Source organism: Kogia breviceps, chromosome 6 (genome assembly GCF_026419965.1).
Source record: "Kogia breviceps isolate mKogBre1 chromosome 6, mKogBre1 haplotype 1, whole genome shotgun sequence".
Lineage (NCBI taxonomy): Eukaryota > Metazoa > Chordata > Mammalia > Artiodactyla > Physeteridae > Kogia > Kogia breviceps.
In genome coordinates, this window is record NC_081315.1 from 96,248,290 (window position 1) to 96,274,233 (window position 25,944).

The 25,944-nt window shown below is 45.7% G+C and overlaps 1 protein-coding gene across 1 annotated transcript in view; it reads left to right on the forward strand.

Annotated features, from left to right (window-relative positions):
• SEL1L3 (SEL1L family member 3) overlaps positions 1-25,944 on the forward strand; it is a 106,165-nt gene that overhangs the window by 59,387 nt on the left and 20,834 nt on the right. Inside the window, 8 exon segments of the mRNA XM_059066360.2 lie at positions 201-412; positions 1,651-1,830; positions 10,138-10,257; positions 12,650-12,790; positions 16,486-16,548; positions 19,585-19,761; positions 22,366-22,493; positions 24,021-24,104. Of these exon segments, the coding sequence (XP_058922343.1) occupies positions 201-412; positions 1,651-1,830; positions 10,138-10,257; positions 12,650-12,790; positions 16,486-16,548; positions 19,585-19,761; positions 22,366-22,493; positions 24,021-24,104 (1,105 nt within the window).

The following is a 25,944-nucleotide window of genomic DNA, read 5'->3' on the forward strand; positions in this document are numbered from 1 at the left end:
GCGCCAAAGGAAAAGCTGTTTACAGAATGACACCCTGGCATCCCCAACGGGTTTGATTTACCTCCCTGGAAGCTGGTATATATCAAGTCACTGCAGGACCAACCATATTAATAACTCAGGTGATTTAGTTGGCAGTTCCCACTTATTTTGTCCACCCCGTGGTAGTTAATTGTGTGTTCTGTGAATTGTGTTATTTACAGTGCCGAGGAACCAAAGTGAATCTGTGTTAGAAATTGGTGGGCGGATATTCGAGAAGGCTGTAAAGAGACTTTCCATTGTTGATGGTCTTCACCAAATTAGCTCTGTCGTCCCCTTTCTGATGGATGCCAGCTGCTGTGGATACCATAAAGCATCCTACTACCTCGCAGTCTTTTATGAAACTGGATTAAATGTACCTCGGGATCAGCTGCAGGTAGAGTATTTCACAGACTCCAGGAACATCAGTTACCTGCCTTATATTTGCAGAGTAAGGCTCTCATGCCCCGGGTGGAACTGGACATGTTCATTTTCCCTGGAGTCCTTTAAAAACTTTACACTCGAGAAAAACAGCCTAAGGCCGTGTTAAATACAGAAGATCCCGCTGTCAGTGAGTGCAAAAGGGCACTTTATCCATGTCTAGACACAGCATGGGGATATGATTGGTATAGCGTCTAAGGAATAGTTTGGGCAACGCTTACCAGAATCCCAGTCATTCAAGAACAAGTGTCTCTTACCCAATTCTTGTAACTATTCTGGCTGTGGGTCCAGCATCCCATATGACTTTTTAGCTAAGTGAAATCATTTGGACCTCTAAGCAAAGTATTGTCACATCCAGCCTCCTGTCATTAAAATAAATGTCCTACTAGACGGTTTTGTGGTATTGAATCCAAATTTATGATGCAACTTGCCTAACATTTGGAATCGCATTTTTATAAGTGCTGCTAAATGGTCCCTGATCACTTTTAGTTTTTGTTTGTGCACATGGGATTGTTCATCCTGGATTTGAAGAGACTCAGACTGTGTAGACCTTCCCAGCTGGCTCTGTGCTCCTTTCACTTGACTTCTTTGTGTGTGTCTCTGGCTGTAGAAGCTCACGATTGATGGCACGCTTTCCCAAGTCCCTGAGGCAGTCCCCACCAAGGTGGAATAGGGTAGAAGATTCTAGCCCCATCTCTGTCACAAAATGGCTGGTTGGCCAAGGACATATGACTTCAGCTTTCTGAGCCTCTATTTCCTCAACTCTGAAATGAGATGGTTGGACCAGTCGATCTCTAAAGACCCTTCCCAACACTAACGTTCTGAGAGTGTGAGGTTGGGACGTGTCCCACGATTCAGATCATATGACCATAGGTGACGTAGCTGAAGTGGACCAAGATCCTTAGAACAGTTGTCAGAGACACAGAGAGATGCTGCGAGATAAATCAGGGGAGGACTCCCAATCTTCACTGAGAAAAGGACAAAGGAATTTTCAACTGTTAGACATTTGAGAAGGACAGACAGCCATTAGAAAGCTCTTGTGTCTTCTTTTACGTTTTAAAAAAAAGGCATATTAACTTGTTTCTGGAATGACTAGGCTCATATGTAGAGGTGAGGCCAGATGACCTTTCTATGTTTAGGATTTTATGACCCTTTTCTATAATCTTGTGAACACTGTCCATTTCTTCTTAACAGGGCATGTTGTATAGTTTGGTTGGAGGCCAGGGCAGTGAGAGGCTGTCTTCGATGAACCTTGGGTACAAACACTACCAGGGCATTGATCACTACCCCCTGGACTGGGAGTTGTCCTATGCCTACTACAGCAACATTGCCACCAAGACACCCCTTGACCAGCACACGCTACAAGGAGATCAGGTACGAGACAGAAGTGGGTGGAAACGGTTATGGCCCTGCTTACTAGAGCTTCCTGAACAGTTTTATTAAGTGTCTGCACCTGTGGCTGGTTTACTCGCCGGCCTTTAGAGTACAGGCCTAATCCAATGGAGAGAAAAGCTTTCTTGCATTCTCCAATTCATATTTCCTCAGTGTGTTCTCAGGCTGAATGCAAGGACCATCCTACATGTACGCGTGAAAAGCGTGAAGAGCTTTTCATGAGTGAGAGGACCGGTATGGGGAGGGTAGATAACGGCCCTGGACAGATTTTGATTTTGAAAAAAATGTGTACCAGAAACATAGGCATTTTGTCTTTGTTCCCAAACCATGTGAAAGTGGTGGGGTCTGGAGATGTTAGTCAAATTAAGTGAGGGCAGTAAGCCAAGGGCTCCTCAATACGTCACAAGCAAGCGAGGTCTACATAACGAAGAAGTTCCATCCCTAGCTGTGTTCCCGCTGCTGGACACCTTGAGAAGCGTCTGCCCATCTCATGAGCCTCAGTGCTCACAAGTGATGGACAGCAGGTGATGTTTGAAGACCTGCCCCGTCCTGCAATAAGGACTGGATGAAGGGTACTAACTCCAGCCCCTAATTTTGCAGGTTCCCACGTCTTATTGACTCATTAGGCAAAGAAATCAGTGGTTCACATCTGCCCAAAAAACATGTTACATTGGACCAACTGATGGTTTGTTTGGGGGACCATGAATAAAAGGGTGTATAAAGGTGATCGTGTAAGAATAAAAAGAAAGCTGCCTTTAGATGATGTAGATTTGCATCCAGCAGGAGTAAATTATGAAGTGGTTGGCTTCTTGGCATGTATTATTTTTCTGTATCTCTTTCTTCAGAATGGTTTTAAGATGTTTTGATGGTCACAGCCCTTGAGGTAGTTAAGTGCAAGTAGTCTGTACTAGGAGATGGCAATATTTTTATGCCAAAGACCAGATAGTAAATATTTTAGGCTCTGCTTTTACAGTCAGTATTGCATCTACTCAACTCTGCCAAAGACAATATATAAACCAATGGGGTGCCTGGGTTTGTGCAGCCATAGACAGGAGGTTACCGCATGGTCAGGTTTGGCCCTGGTTTAGGCCATCAACCCTTAATTTTCCCCCTTATGCTTGGTGAGTCTGGATTGATAGCAGGATTGTGGAATCCTAGGCAGAGCAGCTAACTGGGAACCAGGCCATTCACTCTTTCCTGTGCTGCTCCTATATTGCACTCAGAAACCCCCAGTGGAGGAAACTTGTGCTTTGATCATTGGAAATGAATGGTTTCTGGAAAAGAAATCTACAGTGACCACTGTACACTTAAGAAATAAATGACTCAAAGATACATATCGTCAGTGACCATTAAACATGAATCCAGCTATAAAATGCCCAAAGGGTGTCTGTATAGACATTCTAATTCTTTTAGAAAATAATGATTTCTTCTGAATAAACTTACACACTCTTATCATTGTCACCTGTATTCTCTCAGCGTATATAGGCTATGTGCAAAATCTGACCTCAGTTTGACAGGAATTTATTTATGAATTGATAAAGATTTTTTAAAAAAGCATTCTTCTGAAAACACATTCATACAAAATCAAGCCACCAAATAATATTGCCATTGTTCTGCTAAGCCTGAATGTGTTAATAAAGCCCTGTATGTATATATTATACTTTTCAGAATTCTAATTCAGCATAATTTAGCAAGGGGAGATGGTATGTTGCTAACAAGCTCCTTTTCTTTTGAAGATTTGGCCCATGAAGTGTTATGATTATGAAAGAAAATGTTTAATTGGTCAGAACCAGAGAAGATGAATAGAGAAGATCCATCTTGCAGCTGGAAAGTCGTGTGATTAAGAATCATAGATAGGAATTATACAGTTAGAAGAGTTGTATCCTAGCTCATTTTCTTAAGAATGTGTAATTAATGGTTTCTTGAGAATTTAAGCAGGTGTCATACGTTGATTTAAATGTCCTTTTGTTGAGAGATCTATTAATTCACCAGCAGCACATAACAAATGAGGAGATATGGAAAGCCAGACCCCTAATTAACAAACCCAGGATCCGTCAGTAAATTCTTTCTTGATTCTTGTTTCATTTTCTCTTTTATGTAACTCGTGGTTCCCGTCAACTTCATCTTCTTTATTCATAATCTTGCTTCATGTCACTTCTTTATGATTTAGGGGGACTCTGCTTTAGGTTAAAGAGAAAGAAGATGGTAGGGTTTTTTTAGATTTTTGGTTTGTTTTTGGTTTATTTTTGTGGCTTAATCCCAAATGGATTCCTTTCATTGTCTTCACACCTCAGAATTTGCTCTTCTGAAAGGTTTGGTCCTCAGCCTTCTCTGCCTACACCTTCCAGAGGGCAGGGGTTCTCATCAACATCCCTGGTTTCCACTGCCCTCCACATACTGATGACATGCACATCTTATTCTCAGGCCGAGGTCTCCCTTGAAACCCCCATCTGCAATCGTAACATACCACGAAGGGAACACACCACCTCCTCCTCTCCGTTCCCCACAGACACCTCAACCAATGGCACCGTTGTCCATGCCAGCAACGGGGGGGTCACCTTTGATCCCCCCATCATCCTACCAGTCCTAATCCCCAACAGTGCTACATGCAGCTCTCCTTCATCATCTCTCCCCTGCGTGACTCTGACAGCCTCCTGTTCTACTCTGAGTTATGGAATGAATTGACCCCTCAATTCATATGCTGAAGCCCTCACCCCCAGTGCCTCAGAGTGGGACACTGCATTTGGAGCTGGGACCTTTGAAGAGAGGATTAAGTTAAATGGAGTCATTAGTGGCCCTACTCCAGTATGACTGGTGTTCTTACAAGAAGAGAAGATTGGGACATAGATGAAACAGGGGGGCAGCCATGTGAGGACACAAGCTCGGGAGGGGGGCCTCAGAAGAAACTAAGCCTGCCAGCATCTTGATCTTGGACTTCCAGCCTCCAGAAGTGTGAGAAGATTAATTTCTGTGGTTTAAGCCACTCAGTCTGTGGCGTTCTGTTATGGCAGTCCTGGAAAATGAATTCACCTCCTAACTGGCTTTTCTGTTGCCAGTCTTGTCCCTTCCCATTTTCTTCCCATGGAGGCCAAAGAGGGCTGTCAACAGTGGAGGTTCTCAACCTGACTGCGCGTCAGAATCATGTGGGGACTCAGAGAATACCTCTGCACAGGCTGCACCCCACAGTCTTATTGAAGTGACAGAGGGAGGGTCCAGGCATATAATAGGTGTGTATATGTCTATGGGCATGTGTATATTTAAATAGCTCCTCAGACGGGCGTAATGTGCAGTCAGCGTTGAGAAGTGCTGACCCGGAAGCACTAAGTCCAGCTCATCACTTGGCATAAGAGGTGTTCCTTGATCTGGTTTCTCTCTGCTTCCGCAACCTCAGCTCTCAGCGATTCCATGTTTGGCCTGCCCACCCTGGCGATGCCAAGCTTTTGGTCACACCATGCTGTCCACAATTCCTGGCCCTGCTCAATCCCCTCTGCCTGGTTTGCTTTCTCCACTCCCACCCCCCCTTTTCCTGCCTCCTGACCACCCCCCACTCCTACTAGGATGCTGGGCTCAGACACCACCACCTCCTTGGATCTTCCCTTTGCTGCGCCGCCACGGCACCCGGGCACATCCTCGCCATTGCTCTAGGACGGGTGCCGTGTACAGGTCTCGGAGCCAGCTCTCTCAGTAGACTGTGAGCTCTCCAAGACAGGCACCTTGTCTGTTCACGTCGGTGACCCCAGTGCACAGCCCTGTGCTTGACATGTAGTTGGCATTCACTGTTTACTGATGGGATGGTGGACAGCATGAGAGTGCCGAGTATACAGTGATGAACACAAAGCTATCATGTCTCATTGATTCTCCGGTGCTTTTTTTTTCTCTCTCTCTTTTTTTTTTTTTTCCTGTACGCGGGCCTCTCACTGTTGTGGCCTCTCCCGTTGCGGAGCACAGGCTCCGGATGCGCAGGCTCAGCGACCATGGCTCACGGGCCCAGCCGCTCCGCGCCATGTGGGATCCTCCCGGACCGGGGCACGAACCCGCGTCCCCTGCATCGGCAGGCGGACTCTCAGTCACTGCGCCACCAGGGAAGCCCCTCCGGTGCTTTTTGATGCAACCAGTGTTCATTGTTGATGGCAAGCACCCAGGCACTTGGCTTTCAACTCTGCCCCTCTTGCATTCAGCACCACCTCTGTATGAGGAACCCCCCGTTTGGGCCATCTTGGGTACTTGCTTCCCTGTCTCTCCATCATTAGACCTGATATTCTTCCATTTTTATTTTAAAATCCCTAAAATGTTAAATTTCAACAAAGAAAACTTACACCCCCCCATTAGGAGCCAAATATTATAGCTGATTTTAAACACCCTAAGAGGCTGGTTCCTCATGGTGGTGTCTACAGGCCCTGAAGGAAGTAGTGGTTTAAGTGTAGGCTCTGAAATTGCCCTGCTCCTGAGTTCCCAGGAGCGCCGGCTGGAGCGTTATAGTTCACGACTTCAGAGAATGCAGATGCTCCAGAAAATGGGGGGCTGCTGAGAGCCTTTTCTCTCCAGGTCCAAATTCCACCACATCCTTCGCCCTCTCTACTCCCTGCCTGCTCTACTCTCTGTCCTGCCTTTCCTGTGATTGATTGCAGACAGCTGCTATGATGTGAACACTGCCCTTGCAGCCTATAGGCTGAGCGGAGAGAAAGGAGGTAAAGCATATGAAGAGTCAGTGTCTGTAGGACAGTGTGATGCCTTCTCTGACACTGGGTCCAGGGGCATCTGAGGACTATAGAGTCTCTGGACATTGGACCTCCTGTAACCTGGTCAGCCAGTTTTAACCCTACGGTATAGGCTATGAACTGCTTATTCTAGAGACGTTGATTTTACAACACAGCAACAAAAACAATCCACCTCCCCGGGAAGGCACAGAAGATTCTAGAACTAGTCAGTCTGGGACTCTGAGACCCTGTCAGCTTCTCCCCAGCTCTGCCCTCCACCATGGTCCCCACCTTTCCTTCTCTTCACCAAAGCTTCTTCTGGGATTGGTCACTTTCCCATCTGAGGCATCATTCGCTGGTCTCAAAATGTTTGATGATGAACAACTCAACACCGCTCCCTTTTAGGGGTTGTTCCTTCATCAGATGTCTTTGTGGATGGTTGGCTTTCACGGAAGGCCTTGGACGTGTGGCTCTGACTGGTGCTGGATGCCACTGTGGGGACCCCAGAGCTGTGAAGACACAGCCACCGGCCCAGGTGTGGCACGCAGCTGTGGCGTGGCTCCAGGGCCAGTTTGCCTGGTTCAGGTCCCAGGTCTGCATTCACCGGGTGTAAAACCTTGGATAATCCCACTCACTTTTCTGTCTCTGCACAGCTTTTTCACCTGTAAACACTGCCATGACTGTCTGCACCTCACATAGTTTATAGCATGCATAGATTAATCATATGATGTATGTTGAGTGGATCTCAGCACACAATGTGGATGCTCTCAAATGTTTCCAGCCCCAGCGCTCCCTCCTCAAATCTGTCCCTTCCATCTTCAAAAGCACCAAATTCTCTTAGATAGATCTTCATCCCCCCAATGTAAGCCTTTGAGCTGTACAAAACCGCAAATACCAATAGGAGGGCTAACATTCTAAACTGCTATCAGCTCTTTACATGATAGAATGAACTAAAGACCTAAAAAATGACGAATTACCATTCCTGAGAGCTTCCCATATGCCAGATGCTCTGCTAAGATCTTCACAAACAATCTCATTTAATCCTCATGCAACTCTATGAGGTCAGTACAAGTATTGTTCCCATTATACAGATGGGGCAACTGAGACTCAGGGAAGCCAAAGAACTTGCCCAACGTCACACAGCAAATGAGTAGTGGAGCCTAGATTTGAACCTGGATGTTACTAACTCTTCACACTATAAAAAATAATGGCTAATAGGTGGAGTGCTTTTGATGTAACAGATACCACTCTCAGCTTCATTTTTATGGATATAGAAACTAAGGCTCAAATAAATAAAGTCATTGGCCCAAGGCCCACAGGTAGTTAGTGGTGAGTTAGAATTCACGTCCACTGGATCTGATGCGAAAAGTTGTGCTCTTAATGGCCCTGCCCGACTGCAAAGCTCAACGGTACTACCCTGGGAAGCAGGAAGGGGCTAGGTCAGGAGACAGTGATATAAAAGACAAAAGAGTTCCTTCTTCAGAGTGATGCATGGTTGCCCAGGTCCCCCGCAAACGTGGCCTTTGCCAAGACCCCTCTCACGACACTGTTAGATGGAGTTCATTATGTATAAGGGGAGACGATGAAACAGCCCCCGTCTGATTCTCCCAGATGCATGAGTCATTCACAGGGTGGTGCAGCTAGGTGAGGACTATGGGCCCCACAGGCAGCCAGCCTGGGTTTGATTCCAAAGTTTGAAGAATGTAGGTAAGTTACTTAACCTTTCTGGGCCTCAGTTTCCACATCTGTGCAATGGGGATATTGATGGTGACTGTCTTGTAAGGTTGCAAAGGTTCAGTGAGTCATTCTGGGCCAAGTAATTGGTCGCCGCACACAGTTCTTGCTGGTGATTATGATATTACCACTGCCAGAGAGTAGCAGCAACACCTAAGAGTATAAATCCTTGCAGGATAGAAACTCTGGCTTCATGTGTTCTGTGTTTCATTCAAGTCCCATGACAAAGTGAAGGAAGAAGAAACAAAATCAGGAGAAGAAGGAAATTAACCCCAAATCAAAACACCCAGACTCTCCAGTTGAACGAAAAACTTCTAGCTGAGAATTCTATTGTTCTAGCAGCCTGAGCTTCAGCCCAGGATTCCAGAGCCTTCCCGCTAGAGGGCGACATCATGGGGGAGCCCATCAGATCCTGTCTTTGGAGTCAGACCAACCTGGCTTCCAGGACTAGCTCTACAGTGTGACCTTGAGTTCATGGTTTCACCTTCTGAGCTTCAATTTCTTGACGTATCAATTGAGGACACTGATATTTGGGCCACAGCCCTGCTGTGAGGATTAAATGAGAAAAACATTTGTTAAGCACCCCGTACATACTTGGTTTCAGTCAAAGGTGGTGGGCATCATTATTCCAATTGTTGCTGTTTGCTGGGAGGCGTCTCAAGGTTAGACATCCAGCAGGAATTGATACCACTGGGTTCCTAGCTCTGTCCCCAAGTCTGCCCCCTATTGCCCCTGAGGGACCTTTGGCTCCACATGGCCGCAGCTGGGTGACCCTCTCAGGAATGGGCTACAGGCTAGTGCTTGTGAATCTAAGTCATTTTCTTCACTGACAAACAGAAAGGGTCAGAAGGGAAATCAGGCCTGACTCCTTGTTCTTTAAGGCTTCTTCCCAAACGCATCCAGATCCAATTTCACCATTTGCTTGTGCCCTTGAAGCCCTTCCCAGGCGCTCCTTCCCAGGCCAAAATTTATACATAAAAATGAGTCTTATTTTCTTCAGAGGAGGCAGATACCTGGGAGGCTGTGTGCAAATTCATTTTGTGAACTTTCCCCCGGGCTCCTCTTTAGAGCCTCTGGCACATTCTTGCTCACATCCTCAGAGTTAATGTGCCCTCGTCTTTTCAGTGTAGGTTTCATTTTGAAATAGGCGAAAGATATAGGAGGCTGAGCGTGCTAAATAAAAAGGGTTGAGTCATGCAGGATAATGACACTTTGGAATAAAAAAATAATAAGGTTATACTTAGAAAATATTGATTTACTTGTTTTGATGCTGTGTAATCTGGCTCTGCAATCAGCAGCACAGAGGTGGACTTCTGAACTAGCTTGAGCGATGGAAGAGAAAGTGGAATAAATTTTGTCCTCCCAAGGAAAACACTTTGATAAGAACAAAAATACCCATTTAGGGCTTCCCTGGTGGCGCAGTGGTTGAGAGTCCGCCTGCCGATGCGGGGGACACGAGTTCGTGCCCCGGTCTGGGAAGATCCCACATGCCGCGGAGCGGCTGGGCCCGTGAGCCATGGCCGCTGGGCCTGTGCGTCTGGAGCCTGTGCTCCGCAACGGGAGAGGCCACAGCAGTGAGAGACCCGTGTACAACCAAAAAAAAAAAAAAAAAACCCATTTAGATATAGGACATGTGATCCATTCATTTAAAAAGGAATTTGACCTTATGGCTCTGTGGACACACCTCATATTTCAATTATTCATATAGTTTTTACTTGAGCAGTTGCTGCTTTAAGAATAATGTCATGTCTTTTGCATGCCCATATCATTTGGATATTTTCATTCTCCCTTCTTCTCCCCTCCTTTCCTCCTTCCCTCCCTTCCTCCCTCCTTCTTTTCTTCCTTCCTTCCCTTTTAGGCATACGTTGAGACAATTAGACTAAAAGATGATGAAATTCTCAAGGTACAAACCAAAGAAGATGGAGACGTCTTCATGTGGCTGAAACATGAAGCCACTCGAGGCAATGCGGCAGCTCAGGTAAAGATGCGTTCCACAGTTCTGGAAAGTCTCTCAGCCACGACAGACCAGGTTACACCGGGATAATAAAGTATCCCAAACCTAGTGGCTTAACACAACACCAGTGTATTGTTGTTCTCTGTTGTTCTCACTACATGTCCAATGGGGGTGGCATGGGCTGTGCTTTCATAGTCCCCTAGGATCCCAAGCTAACAGAGGCTTCACCAAAACATGCTTCCAACGCCATTGCTGCAGGATGACGCCACGACACATCACAGGCTGAGTCTGAACGCTTCTTCTCAGAAGGGGCACGAGTCATTTCTCACATTTCATCGGCCAAAGGAAGTCAACTGGTCACTCTTGACCTGAGTGAGCCGGAAATGTAGTCCAGCAGTACCCAGAGGAGAGAGAGCCACGATATTTATGATCAGTCCTAAGACTACCATCAGACATTTTAGTGAATCAGATAGAAATATAAAGAAGCATCTTGGAGTGCAGGAGAGATTAGGTGGGCATTGAGAAGAAGGCCACAAAATCAGCCAGGAGAATAATAGAAAATCTGTGTTGCATGTAAGACCCAAAGGATCGACCTTGTCTCTTGAACATGTTTTGTCTTTTGGATAGACCTGTAAGAGGTACAAGAAAGGGCAGAGGGCTGGGAGGGCCATCTGACTTCTTGCCCTGATTTCACTATGAAGAAAAGTCCTTATGGGAGCCAGCTAAGGCTGATTGCACTGGAGGAAGGAAACCTCCTTCCCTAAGGATGGATTTAGCTTTTGTTTTGTGTTCCTAGTGAGCACAGTGTCAGGAAGAGCCTCTGCTCTGGGTCTGCTAAGCAGGCAGAAGACCAGAGATTGGGAAGAGAAAGAAAACCAAAGAACTCATTGACAAACCAACACTTCAGAGACCCTGTAGTAAGGGGTCTCCCACCCCTCCTTAGAGGTCTTCCTAGCATCTCAGAAGATGCTTTCCTGGAAGTTATAAGGTTTTCTTTTGGGGGGTGGAGAATGGAAGAGAAGGAGATGAGAGGAGAAGTAGAAAGAAGGAAAGAAAATCACAAGGGGCCAGAATGATAACAAATGTTGCCTGTGGCTCCGTCTTGGGCTCTGTCCCAGCCTGCAGTCTTTCTAGTTCGGGAAGGAATTCCAGTGCATAGTTCAGGAGATGGTGCTGTCAGATTTCATGGGTGCTCCAGAGCTTGCGTGAACATTCCTACCAAAGACACTTCTTCCCTCCTTCATTCAGCAAATCTTTGTTGCGTTGCTTCTATGAGTTTCTGTTGAGTTCTGCTGGGTGGGAGCTGGGGGTACAGGGCGGACAAATAACGTTTTGAGATCCTTACCACCAAAGACCCCCAGCCTCGATTGAGTCGAATGGTGGAGCCAGCCATGTAGACAGATGCTGGGATAGTGCTGTAGGGAGATGCCCTGGTATGGATGTGCACAGGCCTCCATGCTGTTCAATGGGCCAAGAGGATGCACAGTACCTCCCAAGGAGAGGGCATTTCTCGAGAGGAGACAGTGTGGTTGTTGATCCATCAGCTCTGGCCTGGGTGCAATAGATTCCTTCACATATACACACACACACACACACACACACACACCACCCACATACACACACACACCCAACTCACATATACCCCTCCACACACACACACCTACACACCTCACACATACACACACACCACACACACACCCCAGACACATACACACACACACACACACCCCCCACCCACACACACCCAACTCACATACACCCCCCACACACACCTACACACCTCACATACACACATACACACACACCCCACACACATGCACACACAGCCCACACACATACACACAAACCACACATACACACACACCATACACACACCACACACATACACCCCACTCACACTGCCCCCCACACCCCACACACAAATACACACACACAGCCACACACACCACACACACAGACACACCCCAGACACATACACACCCCCCACAGACATACACATACACACACACACCATACACATACACACACAGACACCCCCCCACACCACATATATACACACATGCACACACCACCGACACACACATACATGTACACCCCCCCACACACCCCACACACATACACACTCACCCCATACACATACACAGACACACACCCCACTCACACACATACACACACACACACACACACACCATCCACATACACACACACAATTTCCAACCTGTGTTATTGACTTGTATTTACACCAGTTCATCTTCAGGGCTCTTGTCCCCAGGAGGAAGATAAAATGTGTCTACTTAAATCTTGGTTCTCAATATAAAAACATTTTAAACTAGGTTTGCCTTCCCCCCTTTTTAAAGTCTTATTTATTAAGCATAACACAGGAAAGTCATTATTCTAAATTGCTATTGTCTTGAAGCAACGGTTGGCCCAGATGCTGTTCTGGGGCCAGCAAGGTGTGGCCAAGAACCCGGAAGCGGCTATTGAGTGGTACGCCAAGGGTGCCCTGGAGACTGAGGACCCCGCGTTAATATACGACTATGCCATCGTGTTATTTAAGGTAAGAATCACTCAGTTTGTGCTGAAATTGCACAATTTCTATCAGACTTCCCAAGTGGTTTCCTGTAGGCATGCAGGCAATCAGGGAGCCTGTAACTGAAGAACCTTAGGACATGCTTCTGTCAGTCTGGATGGAAAGGGGTATTTGCTGAAAAGGCAGGGTCAGAAGCAGTTCCCTGGTCTTGTTTTTAATCATTTGTCTTAGGTTTGACACCTGGATTCTCTCTGCTTTTGCAAGGACGGGCATTCTGGAGCAGGCACCCATATTTTACAGATTGGTACACGGCCAGCAGCCCCAAAGGTGCTGCAAGTTCTCTATCAGGCAGAGTTATCATTGAATTACAGCTAAGACCAAGTGCATGTTTGGGCTGGTTCCCAACAGTCCCGTTGATCGATACAAAGATCTTGGTTTTAAGCCAACAGGGGAGCATTGGGACGGATGGGAAGAGCATTAGCCGAGGAGATAGAGGATGGAGTTCAGATCTCTCCTCTGCAACGATTAGCTGCATCCTTGGACTTATCCGATCTCATGAGACACTGGTAATGACCACAGATGGAGTGAAATAACCTAAGGAAGGGGCTCCAAGAACTGTAAAATGCTTTACAGAATAATATTTCACATTGATTGATGCAGTGCTTATGACCTGATGTACGTGTATTAATACATTCGATCCTCGAGACAGCTTTGCAAGGTAGGTATCACGGTGTATTACGATAGCTGTTTATATGTGTGGTGACAGGGGCTCAGAAAGGGTTTGTAACTTGCCCAGGGTTGAACAACTGGTGTGTTTCAGACCTGGGACTGGTCCTCACCCCTGAATGCAGAGACATCAATTCACCAATCTTGGAAAAGCTGTTGGCTCTAGTAAGAAAACCGTTGGTCCCTATGTCCAGACCCAAAGGAGGCAGCTGCCCACAGAGAGCGAGTGTCTTCAAACAGGGACGTGGCAGCTGCCCACAGAGAGCGAGTGTCTTCAAACAGGGACGTGGATGCACGTGGCTGGGCTCATCTCCAGAACCACAGCTGTGGCCGCTCACTGATTAATAACCATGACTCTTGCTACCTTTCTGGCCCTCCAAGTCTTAAAACCTATCGCTTGTTACGGTTTCCAAGTTTAGAGCGCTGACTTTTTCTTTGTAGTCGTTAAAGCAACATAGAAATGGTTTGACTCTTAGCCATATGCCAATGCATTTGCATAATTATATAATAAACACCCATTCTGGGCTGACAAAATGCCAGACTCTGTGCTAGATGGAGGGACATATGGATGCATGAGCCTCATCCCTGACCTCAGGGTCTCAGACACACGTGGGCAAGACAGAGGACTGAGACAGGCACAGAGGAGAGGCACCAGTCCACCAGAGTTGGGGCTGGCCCCTGCCCAAAGCGCAGAGGAGAAAAGGCATGACTCAGACATTACTTCTGCCCACCAGGAGCTTGAAATCTAGAGGGAAAGCGAAAGACATAAATAAATGATACGGGAGGTGACAGGATGTTTCTTCAGGGTCTGATTTCCCAAACCTTAAAGCTTTTTTGGTTTTCCTGCATTCTAAGTTATCTCTGAGTGGGAGGAAGGAAGCCCTTTATCTACATCTCAAGGCAGATTTTTACCTCTGGCCAAAGGTGTCTTTAAGTATTTTCAGTGTAAAAAAAAACCATGCAAAAAATGAACTTTCCAAACATGAAGAACGGCAACGTGCTCTCGGCTTGTTGTCTTGTGTGGATATTCGGCTTATTGTATTCAAAGATGGCGCCATGATGACAGCTATAGTTTGTCCAAGACGGTCAGATACATCCCATTTCACATCCACATGAGGATGGAGCTTGGACTTTTACTGCAGCAACTGTCCTCCATGGATTCATTCAGTGGATGAAGTTATTGAGCACTTGCTATGCATCAGGACTTTACACTTCTCTCACTTTACAACTCCCAGTACTACTCAGACTTGTGCATAGTGTGTAGTCTTTGTGCAAGAACTCACCCCACTTCTGATTATATAATTCCACTGGAAAATCCCTGGCCTAGAACTCAGAGTATCTGAGTTCTGGTTGCAGATCTAACTGCGAGGTTTTGGGTAAGTCAACCCCTCTGGGCCCCAGTTTTATTCCCTGAAAACAAAGAAGTTGGAGAAAAACTTTGAGTGCAAACCAGGTTCTGACATTTTGTCATGCTGGTCGTTCTGTTGCTTTCCCCGAAATCCAAAAAGGTGGTCTCATTGCTTCATCCAGTTACTACAAATAGCCTTCATGTCCTTTTGTCTTTCCTCTCCCTCTCTAATTAAACGAAGTAATGGTGCACTTCTGAAAAATATTTTCATCTTCCACTTTGCTTCAGCTCATCGGTTTTATGAAATAGGTAAGTTAAAATCGAGTAGAAACTCATTGTATGTAATTTAACCTTTATTTGGATTCACAGTTTTATTTTGGGTCCTGGAAATCTACAAAGACAGATTCTGCAGCATGTTTTCTGTATCCTGTAAGGAGGTTACGGATCATTGTACTTTCTCAGCATGGGAATTAAAATATATAGGAGAAACTACAGCATGGCAGTTATAAACTTGGACTCTGGAGACTGGGTTCAAATCCTACCTCGACTCCTTGCTCACTGTGTGATTCTGGGCAAGTTTCTCTGATGAGAATGATAGCAGCACCCCGGCTGGGGTTTGGGAGCATTAGATATGGCAGGAGAGTTCTTGGCCCATGTTAATTAACACAGGAATGTTTGCTAGTACTCTCTTCATTTACTGTAGAGCTAAGAATTTAAATTGAGTTAATAGCTGTATTCATTGCAAAGCCCTCTAACATTATATCACATGTGACCCTGTCAAGCGCTGAGTGTGAGACCAGGAGGACTCCATGGGCTATGTAGGTCAATAACAGACTCTAAGTGAGCTTGGAAACATCAGGGTTTTCATCCGGCTCCTCTTACTTGCCATCTGCATGGTCAGAGCTATGTTGAGAGAGCCCTCAGGGACCCCTCCTGCTCCACCCTCAGAGCCACCATTTTCCCACGGGGTCCTGCAGACACCCCAGCATGGTCTCACAGAGTTCTGTTCTTGTAACAAGAACTCCAAAGCCACATCTCTCTCTGATGCACAAACCACCTCTCCTGGAAGAACTTGATTTTGCTGGCGGAAGCTTGTCGGTTTGGCAGCGTCTGAGGGAACAGATTCTAAGGGTGCTGTCTCCCTCACCGCTGGCTCTCGAGCTGTTTCTGAAGCCACAGTGCTCCACCTTGGGGACTCCCACGAGGACGCTGGAAGGTTGCAAATGACAGCTAATAACTCTTGCCTGTCCGACACAGATAAAGTGCTTTGTCTGCTTGCATATTAGGCAATCCCCAGAGAAACACAACCAGGATGACCTGACTCATTTAACCTTATTCATGGCTTTTCCCAGCAGCACCTGCGGATTGATGGGAATGTGATTCACTGGACCATCAATGGGGAATTTTTATGGATGCTAAGCTCGGAGGGTGAGGTTTATTGCCTCTCTTCTACAAATATCTGCAAAATAATGATGATGATGATGATGATGTAACAACTCTGTATATAGAAATCTTCAAGATTAGATTTTTAATTGAGAAGGCTTGGGCTTTAGTATCTTCTCTTGAACACTGACAGATTGGTGTGATGGTTTTGCGTGCAACTCTGCGTTTATTTTCTTCGTGATCATTGCTGTTTATCATTGTTTAGGGTCAAGGAGTAAAAAAGAACAGACGGCTTGCCTTAGAGCTGATGAAGAAAGCAGCTTCCAAGGTAACATTTGTGCATATTGTCAGAGGGAAATGTTTCCACCACACACACCCGTGCTCTTACAAGTCGAGGAGAGTGAACAGCCAGCCTTCTGAAGAAGGTAGAAATGCAGTGGGGAGGGAGGGGCGCTGGCATTTCAGTGATTAGTCATTTTAGAGCTACAACATATACAGAAACCTGCACGATGAGGACGGCAAAGTTCGAAAGCCAAACTCAGTTTCCAGTCAATAGAATTCAGACCGATTTTGTTTGAAGGCTAAAATTATAATCAAGGGCTGCCCTAATAACAAGCAGCAGCAAGGGGGTCTTTGAAATTGAATGGGTATAAATGCCATTGAATTAGGAAAACCAAAAGGCTGAATCCTCTAAGGTTAACGCTGTTGTGTCCAATGCTCATTTGCTTCTCCGTGCTTTCACAAAGGGGCTGTTTATCAAGTTTATTGCCGAGTTTAAGAATTATTTTCCTTTTGTCACTATTTACTCTTCAAAGTTATCTTCAAGCCAACTAGTTTAGATATTGCACTACAGAACGGAGGTTATGATATCACCTGTGAGGGGACACACACACACACAAACGCACACGCATGCACACAGGCATGCATGCATACGTATCCCTGCGTGCAAACCCCCAATGCATGCACATCCACACGTGCACACTCACATGTGCATGCGTACAGATTTGCAAATAAACGATTGGTAGAAACGGTCATTTTACAACCTTGACAGGGCCCTTTATAGCCCTTCAGGCTCTTGAATGTGCCTCCCTCCCCAGGGCTGATAATATTTGCCCTATCAACAAAGACTCCTAAAGTAACCATGCAGATTTTTCTTCCTCAGTTGCCTTTCTTTAGGGAGCTCAGAATGTCTTTTTTCCTGTAGAACAGGAAGTTGGAGCATGGAGTAAGAATGCCAAGAGGCTTTATCTCCACCTGTGTGGTTTCTAGAGGACATGTGACCTAGGAGAAGGGAACCGCTGGAGCACACGCCAGCTCCTGACCCTGACACAGACAATAGGGCAGAAATAGAAAAGCAGCTTAATGGTGGTCATTGAGGGCATGGTTCCAGAGCATCCTCAAATGGGGAAGTAATGGGGCTTCCTGGCTGGTGTGAAATTTGCATCTCTTTAGCATGCTAGTGGTGAATTGTTGTCTAAGGTGCTTAATTCTGAATGTAGTTTTGGCAGAGCTGAGATGAATATTGGAGAAAATGCAGTTTTATGGCCTGGAGTACTCGCATTCTTAAAAGTGTTACATGATTCTCACCCAGTCATTCTGCAGGGAGTTGTTAAGCCCTTCCTCTTTGTCAGACACTGTGGTGAAGCACAGAGTTTGATTTTTGGAATTAGCTAAAAGTCACTTGGATACAGCTGGAAATGTCCGGAATAAGGTGTGAGCATTCAGAAATAAAACAAGATTTCTCGTGGGGCTCCCGATCTGGGTGCAAATACAATTTCTAAAGGACATTCTGGGAATGTTTTGAGTGATGATAGGTACCTCTGAATAAACCTGTGTGTCTGGAGGTGAGCATTGCACAAGCCCTTCTGATATGTATTCCGTAAGCTTATCCAAAGCTGGTTCTTGCCACTATATATGACGTGGTCTATTACCTCATGGAAATGCATTCATCCTGCAAATTCTCAGGAGGCTGCCTTGCATCTGGTACCTTGCAAGGCTCAAGAAGAAATGCCTCTATGACCGATCCTCGGCACTGACAGCATCCCAAGTGTTCACTGTCTTGAGGGCCTACGAGGATCTGAACCCTCCTCTTGATCCTCAGGGGGTAGGATTTGGATTCTGTTTTGTGTGTCATCGGCATTCAAAGGATGGCTTTCGTTGGTTTGTCAAGTATTTATTGAGCACTTACTCTACGCCAAGTACTAACATAGGTGCTTGGAATGCAAAACAAAGATCCCTGCCCTCATGGAGCATCTGTTCTAATGGGTCTTGTCAGTTTCTTTCTCCTGGTCTTCCTGGCACCTGGAGTCCAACGTGAAAAGTAGGAGGTAGAGCATTTTAGGAGTCATTGCAGACTGAAAAGGCTGCAGGCTGGTATCTTGGCATCCATGATGGAGGGATACCTGTCCTTCACTTCTGAAAAGGGAGGCAGAAGAGATTTGGTTCCACACTTGGACCCTAACTTAACCTGTCTCACAGATGCAAGAGCACTCACTGTTTGCTTCTCCAGTCCTTTCATCCCCTGCTTGTCTATGGTCTTGTGGATCTGGCAGGAAAGGAGGAATGAGAGCACCGAATGCCCAGGTTTGCACACTTACACCCCTGCAGGGCTCCTGAGCCTTCAACAACCAGGCTGGAGCAGGTGGGAGCATCTGGGGAGAGCAGAGGCCGGCCCCTGAGAGCTTGAGTCAGCAAGAACAAGGAGGGTTCAGACTAGACTCACATGAACCAGGCTTTCTGTGGTACAGTCCCAATTTAGACACAGTTCTGAGACCACCCCCCTCCTCTGCCTCAGCCCCAACCAGACCCTACCTGTCGCAGCTGGAAGGCCAAGCAGTCCCACGGCACCTGTGCTTTACAAGTAGGCCATTGCAGCTGCTTCCCACAGAGGGTTTGTTGGTGTTGGGGGCAGAGTAATCAAAAGATAGGCAGGCAGGTCACCTAGAAATCATCGTAGCCAGGGCAGGTTTCCAAGCCTCCTGTCACAGTTGAGCGGTCATGAATTTCAAGGGCATTGATGATACTGTAGGGCAGTAACAGGCCTCCTGTAGGCGAGGGCATTGCGTAAGAGCCCATAGGGGCTGAGAGATGATTTGGGGGCCAGCATCACTGCTGAGTTGGAAGGCAGAAATCCCAGCAGCAGCCGGGTGAAATCTTCCTGGGAAGACACTGAGGCAGCCTCATGTTTTCCAGCACTTAGCTTTTCTTTCATGCCATCTGCCCCCAAAAAAGAGACAGGAAAGGTTTTTCTCAGACTCAGGCAGAATGCTTTCACAACAGTTGATTCTCTCTGGGTTTGGGGGTTTTTCTATTTTTGTTTTTTTTTTTTTAAAAAAAGGAATTCCTTTCTTGTTCTAAAATCCAGGGATTGCATCAGGCAGTCAATGGCCTGGGATGGTATTACCACAAATTCAAGAAAAATTATGCCAAAGCGGCTAAGTACTGGTTAAAAGCAGAAGAAATGGGAAACCCAGATGCATCCTACAATCTTGGAGTCCTGTACTTGGATGGCATTTTCCCAGGAGTTCCTGGAAGGAATCAAGTGAGTAAGACTTCAGACCAGCTGTGCAGCTAGCTGGTCAGTCACTTAGCCATGAAGCAGGTGTACTGTATGCCCAGCCCAGACAAGGCCCCATGGGTGGTGCAGACACCACCCAAGACGCAGACCGTGATCTTGAGGAACTCAAGCGCCCAGTTAGGAAGACAAGATGGTGAAGAGCAAAGGCTGGCGTTAGCCAAACGCCAAGTGTGTGCTAATTGCTGTGACCCAAACCGTTCTGGAAAGGGGAAATAGTGAAGGCCAAAGCAGTCAGGAAGGCTTCATGGAGGAGGAAGCGTAAGCTGGGGAGAGGAGAGGGAGATGATGCAAGGTGACAATGAGAGAGAGATGGTGCGGAGATTGATGACTGATCTTACTGGAAGCAATGAAAGCTGGGTCCAAATAGGGTTGCCTGGTCTGAGACCAGATTTAATAATAATGTAAATAACAATAACAATCTTCAGTGTTTGCCAAACACTTCCTCTAGGCCAGACACTCGCAGACACTTTCTGTGTGCCGTCCCATGTCATCCTAACTACCCTCTGGGATAGTTACTGTTATTACATCCATTTAGCAGAGTAAGCAACTGAGGCTCTGAATGGTTTCATAACTTAGAGTCATACACTTAAGTGGAGGCAAGACCTGGTCCCCATGTGAAATGGAAACCCCTTGTTATTAATAATAATATTGATGATGGTAGTATAATCTGAGCACCATTACATTCAACAAATTAATTGAATGCCCACCCTATGCCAGGCACTCTTCCAGGCAGTGGGGATACAGCAGCAGACAAAACAGTCCCTGCTTTGGGGAAGTTTACATTCCAGTGGAGCAGAAAGATAATAAGCAAACAAATATATAGTATGAGGGCAGGTGGGATAAGTGTTACAGGGAGAAATAAAGCAGGATAAGGAGGACCGAGAGGGTAGAGATTGGGGGATGCTATTTTATAAGGGAGATGAGAGAAGGTCTCTCTGATAATGTGACATTGTACAGACTCCTAAAGGAGTCTTGTGAATATCTGGGAGAACATTCCAGAAAGAGGGAACAGCCAGGGCAAAAGCCCAGAGAAGAAAGCAGGTTTGGTGTGCTTGAGGAATAGCAGGGAGCCTGCACTGGCAGGAGCAGAGAGCAAGGAAGGTGCGAGGAGGTGGAAAATCAGGTCAAGGAGGCAGCTACGCTGAGCAAGATGGGACAGCTCTGAACAGGGCGGGGAGACGCTGTCTTTTAACAGGTTCCTCCTGGATCCTGGTGGAGACTGGGCTTGAAGGAGACAAGAGCAAGGGGGTTAATGCATTGAATCCAAGTAAGAAAGGATGGGCAGTATCAGAAGAGATGCTGAGACGTGACTAGATTCTGAAGGTCAAGAATCTATATTCTTCAAAATCTATATTTTGAAGGTCAAGGCATCAGGATTTGACGTTGATTGGATGTGAGGTGTGAGGCAGGGAGAGGAGTCACGATGACTCCTGAGTGTTTGGCATTTATTGAGATGGGAAGAAAAGGTAGCATTTAATGGGCTGGGCAAGCTCTAGCAGCAGAGTTGGGGGTGGGGAATCAGAAAGAAATTATTTTTTGTGAAGCGCCATACCAAGCCTCAAATACACGTTATCTCATTTAATCCTCACACCATACTTTCATGCTAGCTACTATCAGAAGCCACACTTTTCAGTTGCAGAAATGGAGTTATTCTCTTAGTTGGAGAGATTAACTGACATGCCCAAGGTCACTCAGCTAGTAAGGAGCGGAGCTGTGATTTGAACCCAGGCCTGTCCGACTCCAAAGCCCATACTTAAAAATGGCAGTTAACTGCCTGGGAAAAATAATCGTAATCAGTGGAATGTATACCCGTCTAAGTGTGTGTTTTCTTTTTTCCCTCCACCTCTCTCTGCCTACCAGGAAGCTGTATATTTTTATGCATTGCAAATGTCTTTTAGCCTCCCACATATCTGTCAGAATGGATTTTTTATTGTCATATTCTAATTCTCACCTTCCTACTGGAAATGCAGTTTTTGTGTCTGAGTTTGAAAAAAGGTATTAAGCAAGGTTAGAGAAGCAAATGCCTGAAGTTTCACCTGGTGTGACTTTTTTTTTTTTTTTTTTTTTTTGTTGTTGTGGCCTCTCCCGTTGCGGAGCACAGGCTGCGGACGCGCAGGCTCAGCGGCCATGGCTCACGGTCCCAGCCGCTCCGCGGCACGTGGGATCCTCCCGGACCGGGGCAGGAACCCGTGTTCCCTGCACCGGCAGGCGGATTCTCAACCACTGCGCCACCAGGGAAGCCCTGGTGTGACTTTTGATGCTGTCTTCTGGCTGGCTTGCAGGGGTTATGTGAGGATCTGATAAGGTGATAATGATATTCGTAGTGTCTTGTTATCTTATTTATTGGGTAAACTTAACAGAATAGCTGCGGTCAAGGTTATCATGTAGAGAGGCCAGCTTCTGTGATTGGCTGTCTTCCTGGAACTTGACTTGGTTTTCTTAAGGATGTTAGAAATTATACACCTGTGATGATATCAGGCGTTAAGTGCCTCAGGACCTTAGCTCTGATGAAAGCAGCCCAGGAGGACTTCTCACTAATGAGACTGACCTTTGCTCATCTCTTTACAGACATTAGCTGGTGAATATTTCCATAAGGCTGCACAAGGTGGACACATAGAAGGAACCTTGTGGTGTTCTCTCTACTATATCACAGGCAACCTGGAGACATTCCCTCGAGATCCTGAGAAGGCCGTTGTGTAAGAACCTGCCAGATATTGAGTAGGAAGGGAAAGCCATATATTCGATACTATATTCACCATGCCTGAAAAAAGAGTTTTCTTTTATTCTTTTTTTCCGCGTTAAAAAAATTTTTTTTTAAATTTTAGGCTGCGCTGTGTTTTCATCGCTGCGCGCATGCTTTCTCTATTTGCGGCAAGAGGGGGCTACTCTTCGTTGCGGTGCGCAGGCTTCTCATTGTGGTGGCTTCTCTTGTTGCGGAGCACAGGCTCTAGGTGCGCGGGCTTCAGTAGTTGCGGCACGCGGGCTCAGTAGTTGTGGCATGCGGGCTCAGTAGTTGTGGCATGCAGGCCCTAGAGTGGGTGGGCTTCAGTAGTTGTGGCACGTAGGCTCAGCAGTTGTGGCGCACTGGCTTAGTTGCTCCGCGGCATGTGGGATCTTCCTTGACCAGGGCTCGAACCCATGTCCCCTGCATTGGAAGGTGGATTCTTAACCACTGTGCCAGCAGGGAATCCCTTTCTTGCATTTTTAAAAATTCACCTTTATTTTTATCAGTTACACATGCACATAAAAAGCCAAGTCATTTGAAGAGACAAAAATTAAAAACAAAAATTTAATTTAAAAAAGTAATCATTTGACAAGAAAATTCAGGAAATCTCTGCTTCCCTTCCACACACTCCATTTCCTGCTCCCTGGAATAAATCACTTTTCATCTTTTAACTATTTCTTTTTTATTTGCCTCTATGTCTAAATAACATGCTTAAACCACTATTTCTTGTTCTACTCATTATAGGCATTGTCTAATGATGTCTCACTGGGAAAGATAAAGAGAATCGTTTTCTCACTCTGCCACCTCTTGCTACCCTGCATGCTCATGCTTCCTTCCTTCCCATCTTCCCCATAAATATATCACTGGTTTGGTTGGATTGGTATCAGGGTTTACATTATAATGACAATTTAACGCTATTCACAGCTGAGCCATGTAGTATATACTGTGACTACTCTTTCTTGCATAATTTTTCATTTTCTATAGAATAATAATAATTTTTAATTGTTATTTATCTGCTTAGCTGTCTCTGTATATTTATCATTTCTATGTACTCGATCTCCACTTTCTCCTTCCATCGTCTAAATCTCCTCTAAGTATGTCTACACCCATCAGGTACTCTATTGATTTAATCTTTTTTGGCAATGTCTCTCTTGGAGTCTTTGTTTAGGAAGAGCTGTCCTTCTGAAATCAACTTGCTAGAACTCTTAATAAAGATTATCTTTTTCCATGGTAGTAGACATTTTTCATTAGGTACTTTTCACATCTTGTTTTCCCCAAAATGCCAACTCCTAAGCATTCATTAGAAAGGGCACTGAATGCAAGGCTCTCAAAATGTATCTTTCTTTATCTTCTTAACATTCAGTTCTGGTTTGTTGCTCCATAAAAATTCTAAGAAGCAAAATATTCCCCAAGTGGGATTTACTGAAATCATGCGAAGTAAAAAGCAATTATTTAAGTTGCCATAGTTGGGATATTTACTCTTCTGTTTCCTTTTCAGATGGACAAAGCACGTAGCCGAGAAAAATGGCTACTTGGGCCACGTCATTCGCAGAGGCCTCAACGCCTACCTGGAGGGCTCGTGGTAAGTTAGATTGAACTTTCTCAGTCCTTACCTTTCAATCTGTCAGTGTAGTCTTATGAGATGGAGTCTTAAAATGAAACCGAAAAAGCAATTTGCCAGGGAAATCACAGCCTCCCGGTAATGATATTCAGAGTATCACCGACTGATTGGCTGTTGATTAGAAAACACAGCATTTCCATGTTTAATTATACACAAAAATTAGTTCTCTAGAGGGAGCGTCCGCATTCATCAAATTGAGAGACACATGAATACGTTGACTTCTCTTCCCTTCAAGCTTGCTCTTCTTGCTTTCAGAGTCTGGAGACAGCACAGGGGATCCTAGCTGACCCTCTGCCTCTCACTGGCAGGCCACAGAAAGTCCAGGATTTCCGCCTTGTTTGTGGGAAGGAGTGAAGGCAGTGTGTTTAGGGCTCAGGCTACATCTTCCGGTAGATATTTTATTGCATCTTCCTTAGGATTGCTGGAAGTCATTCACCAGACCTGCAGTGTCACAGCCAAACAGACTCACTCTTTCTAAGCTTCTTGTGATGGAGTTAGCAAATTTCATCCTGTGCTGAATGGGATGAGACCCCGCACATGAGGACTTGTAACTGCCCTCCATTTGCAGTTACCTGATTTTACAAATAAGGGCACACTTCTCCAAGCTCTACCTGAGTCTGTCTCTCTGTTTTCTTCTGTCAGCTCTCGAATTCTGTCTTACTTTTCCTTGGGCCATATTTTCTTGGCTCGTTTATTGCCTAAATGATCTGGGTATTTCCATAATAACTAAAAAGAATATGCAAATCAACACATATCCCATCTGTCCACCACCTCAAAGACATTAGAGCAGACCTATCACTGATCATACTCGGATCCGAACCTTAATTAAAAATTAAAATATAAGTCCAAGAGAGCGCCATTTTCTTCTTTGGTCCATGGGTGCCCATGTAATCAACAGATAGCACCTCAGTGAATGAGAATCTCAAATTAGGGAATTCAAGGAATGAGCCCAGGGAAAACAGCACTGAAAACAATGTTTATTATTATCATCCTTTAAAAGTTTATCATCTGTGACCTTAAATGCATAATCAGAAAGAAACTTTTTAATGAAATGATCATTTTCCAATGGATACACCTTACGATTTGTGGGCTGTTTTATTTGTTTCCCAAGTAAGCTTCAGTTCATGCAACTCCCAAATTTGACTTTTGCCCATTTCTACTTCTCACCCTCCAAATTTCCCACCCTTTACTCCCCACAACTTCTTAGCATTCAAATATCAAAATGTTTATATGTGCCGTTTTCCCAAAGGGAGAGCACATCTGTAAACACACCCCAACACACACACACACACACCTTCAGGGAGTGCATTTAAACATTTGTTGTGAAGGTCGTGGCCTGCTGTCTTTCGTAGACTATTCAGACACATCACATGATTGATTTGGGGGGAGGGGAGCTAGGGATTACATGTGTTCTGCACTGTTGGTGAGTTTGGCAGATTTTAGTGGGTACATTTACATGCAGGGTGCCTTGCCATAGCTGCAAGGCAGGCCACAAGTAGGGCTGGGGAAGTCTGCTGCCTCATCTCTTCCTGGTACTAAACTACCTGCAGTTTCTCAGATGACTGGTATTCTCTCTGACCTCTGGGCCTTTGCACTTGCAAAGTGCCCAGAAATCCTGTGTAACTCCTTTGACTCCCTTTGGGTCACAACAGCTGTTTACTTGTTGATTTTGCCCTGTGATGTATATCCCAGAGCCCAGCACTTAATGGCAACTGGGAAGCACTCAACAACTACTGAGAGAATGAATTAAGGCAAATAGACAGAACAACTGTAACTCAAGAGCCATGAGCAGTATATAAAG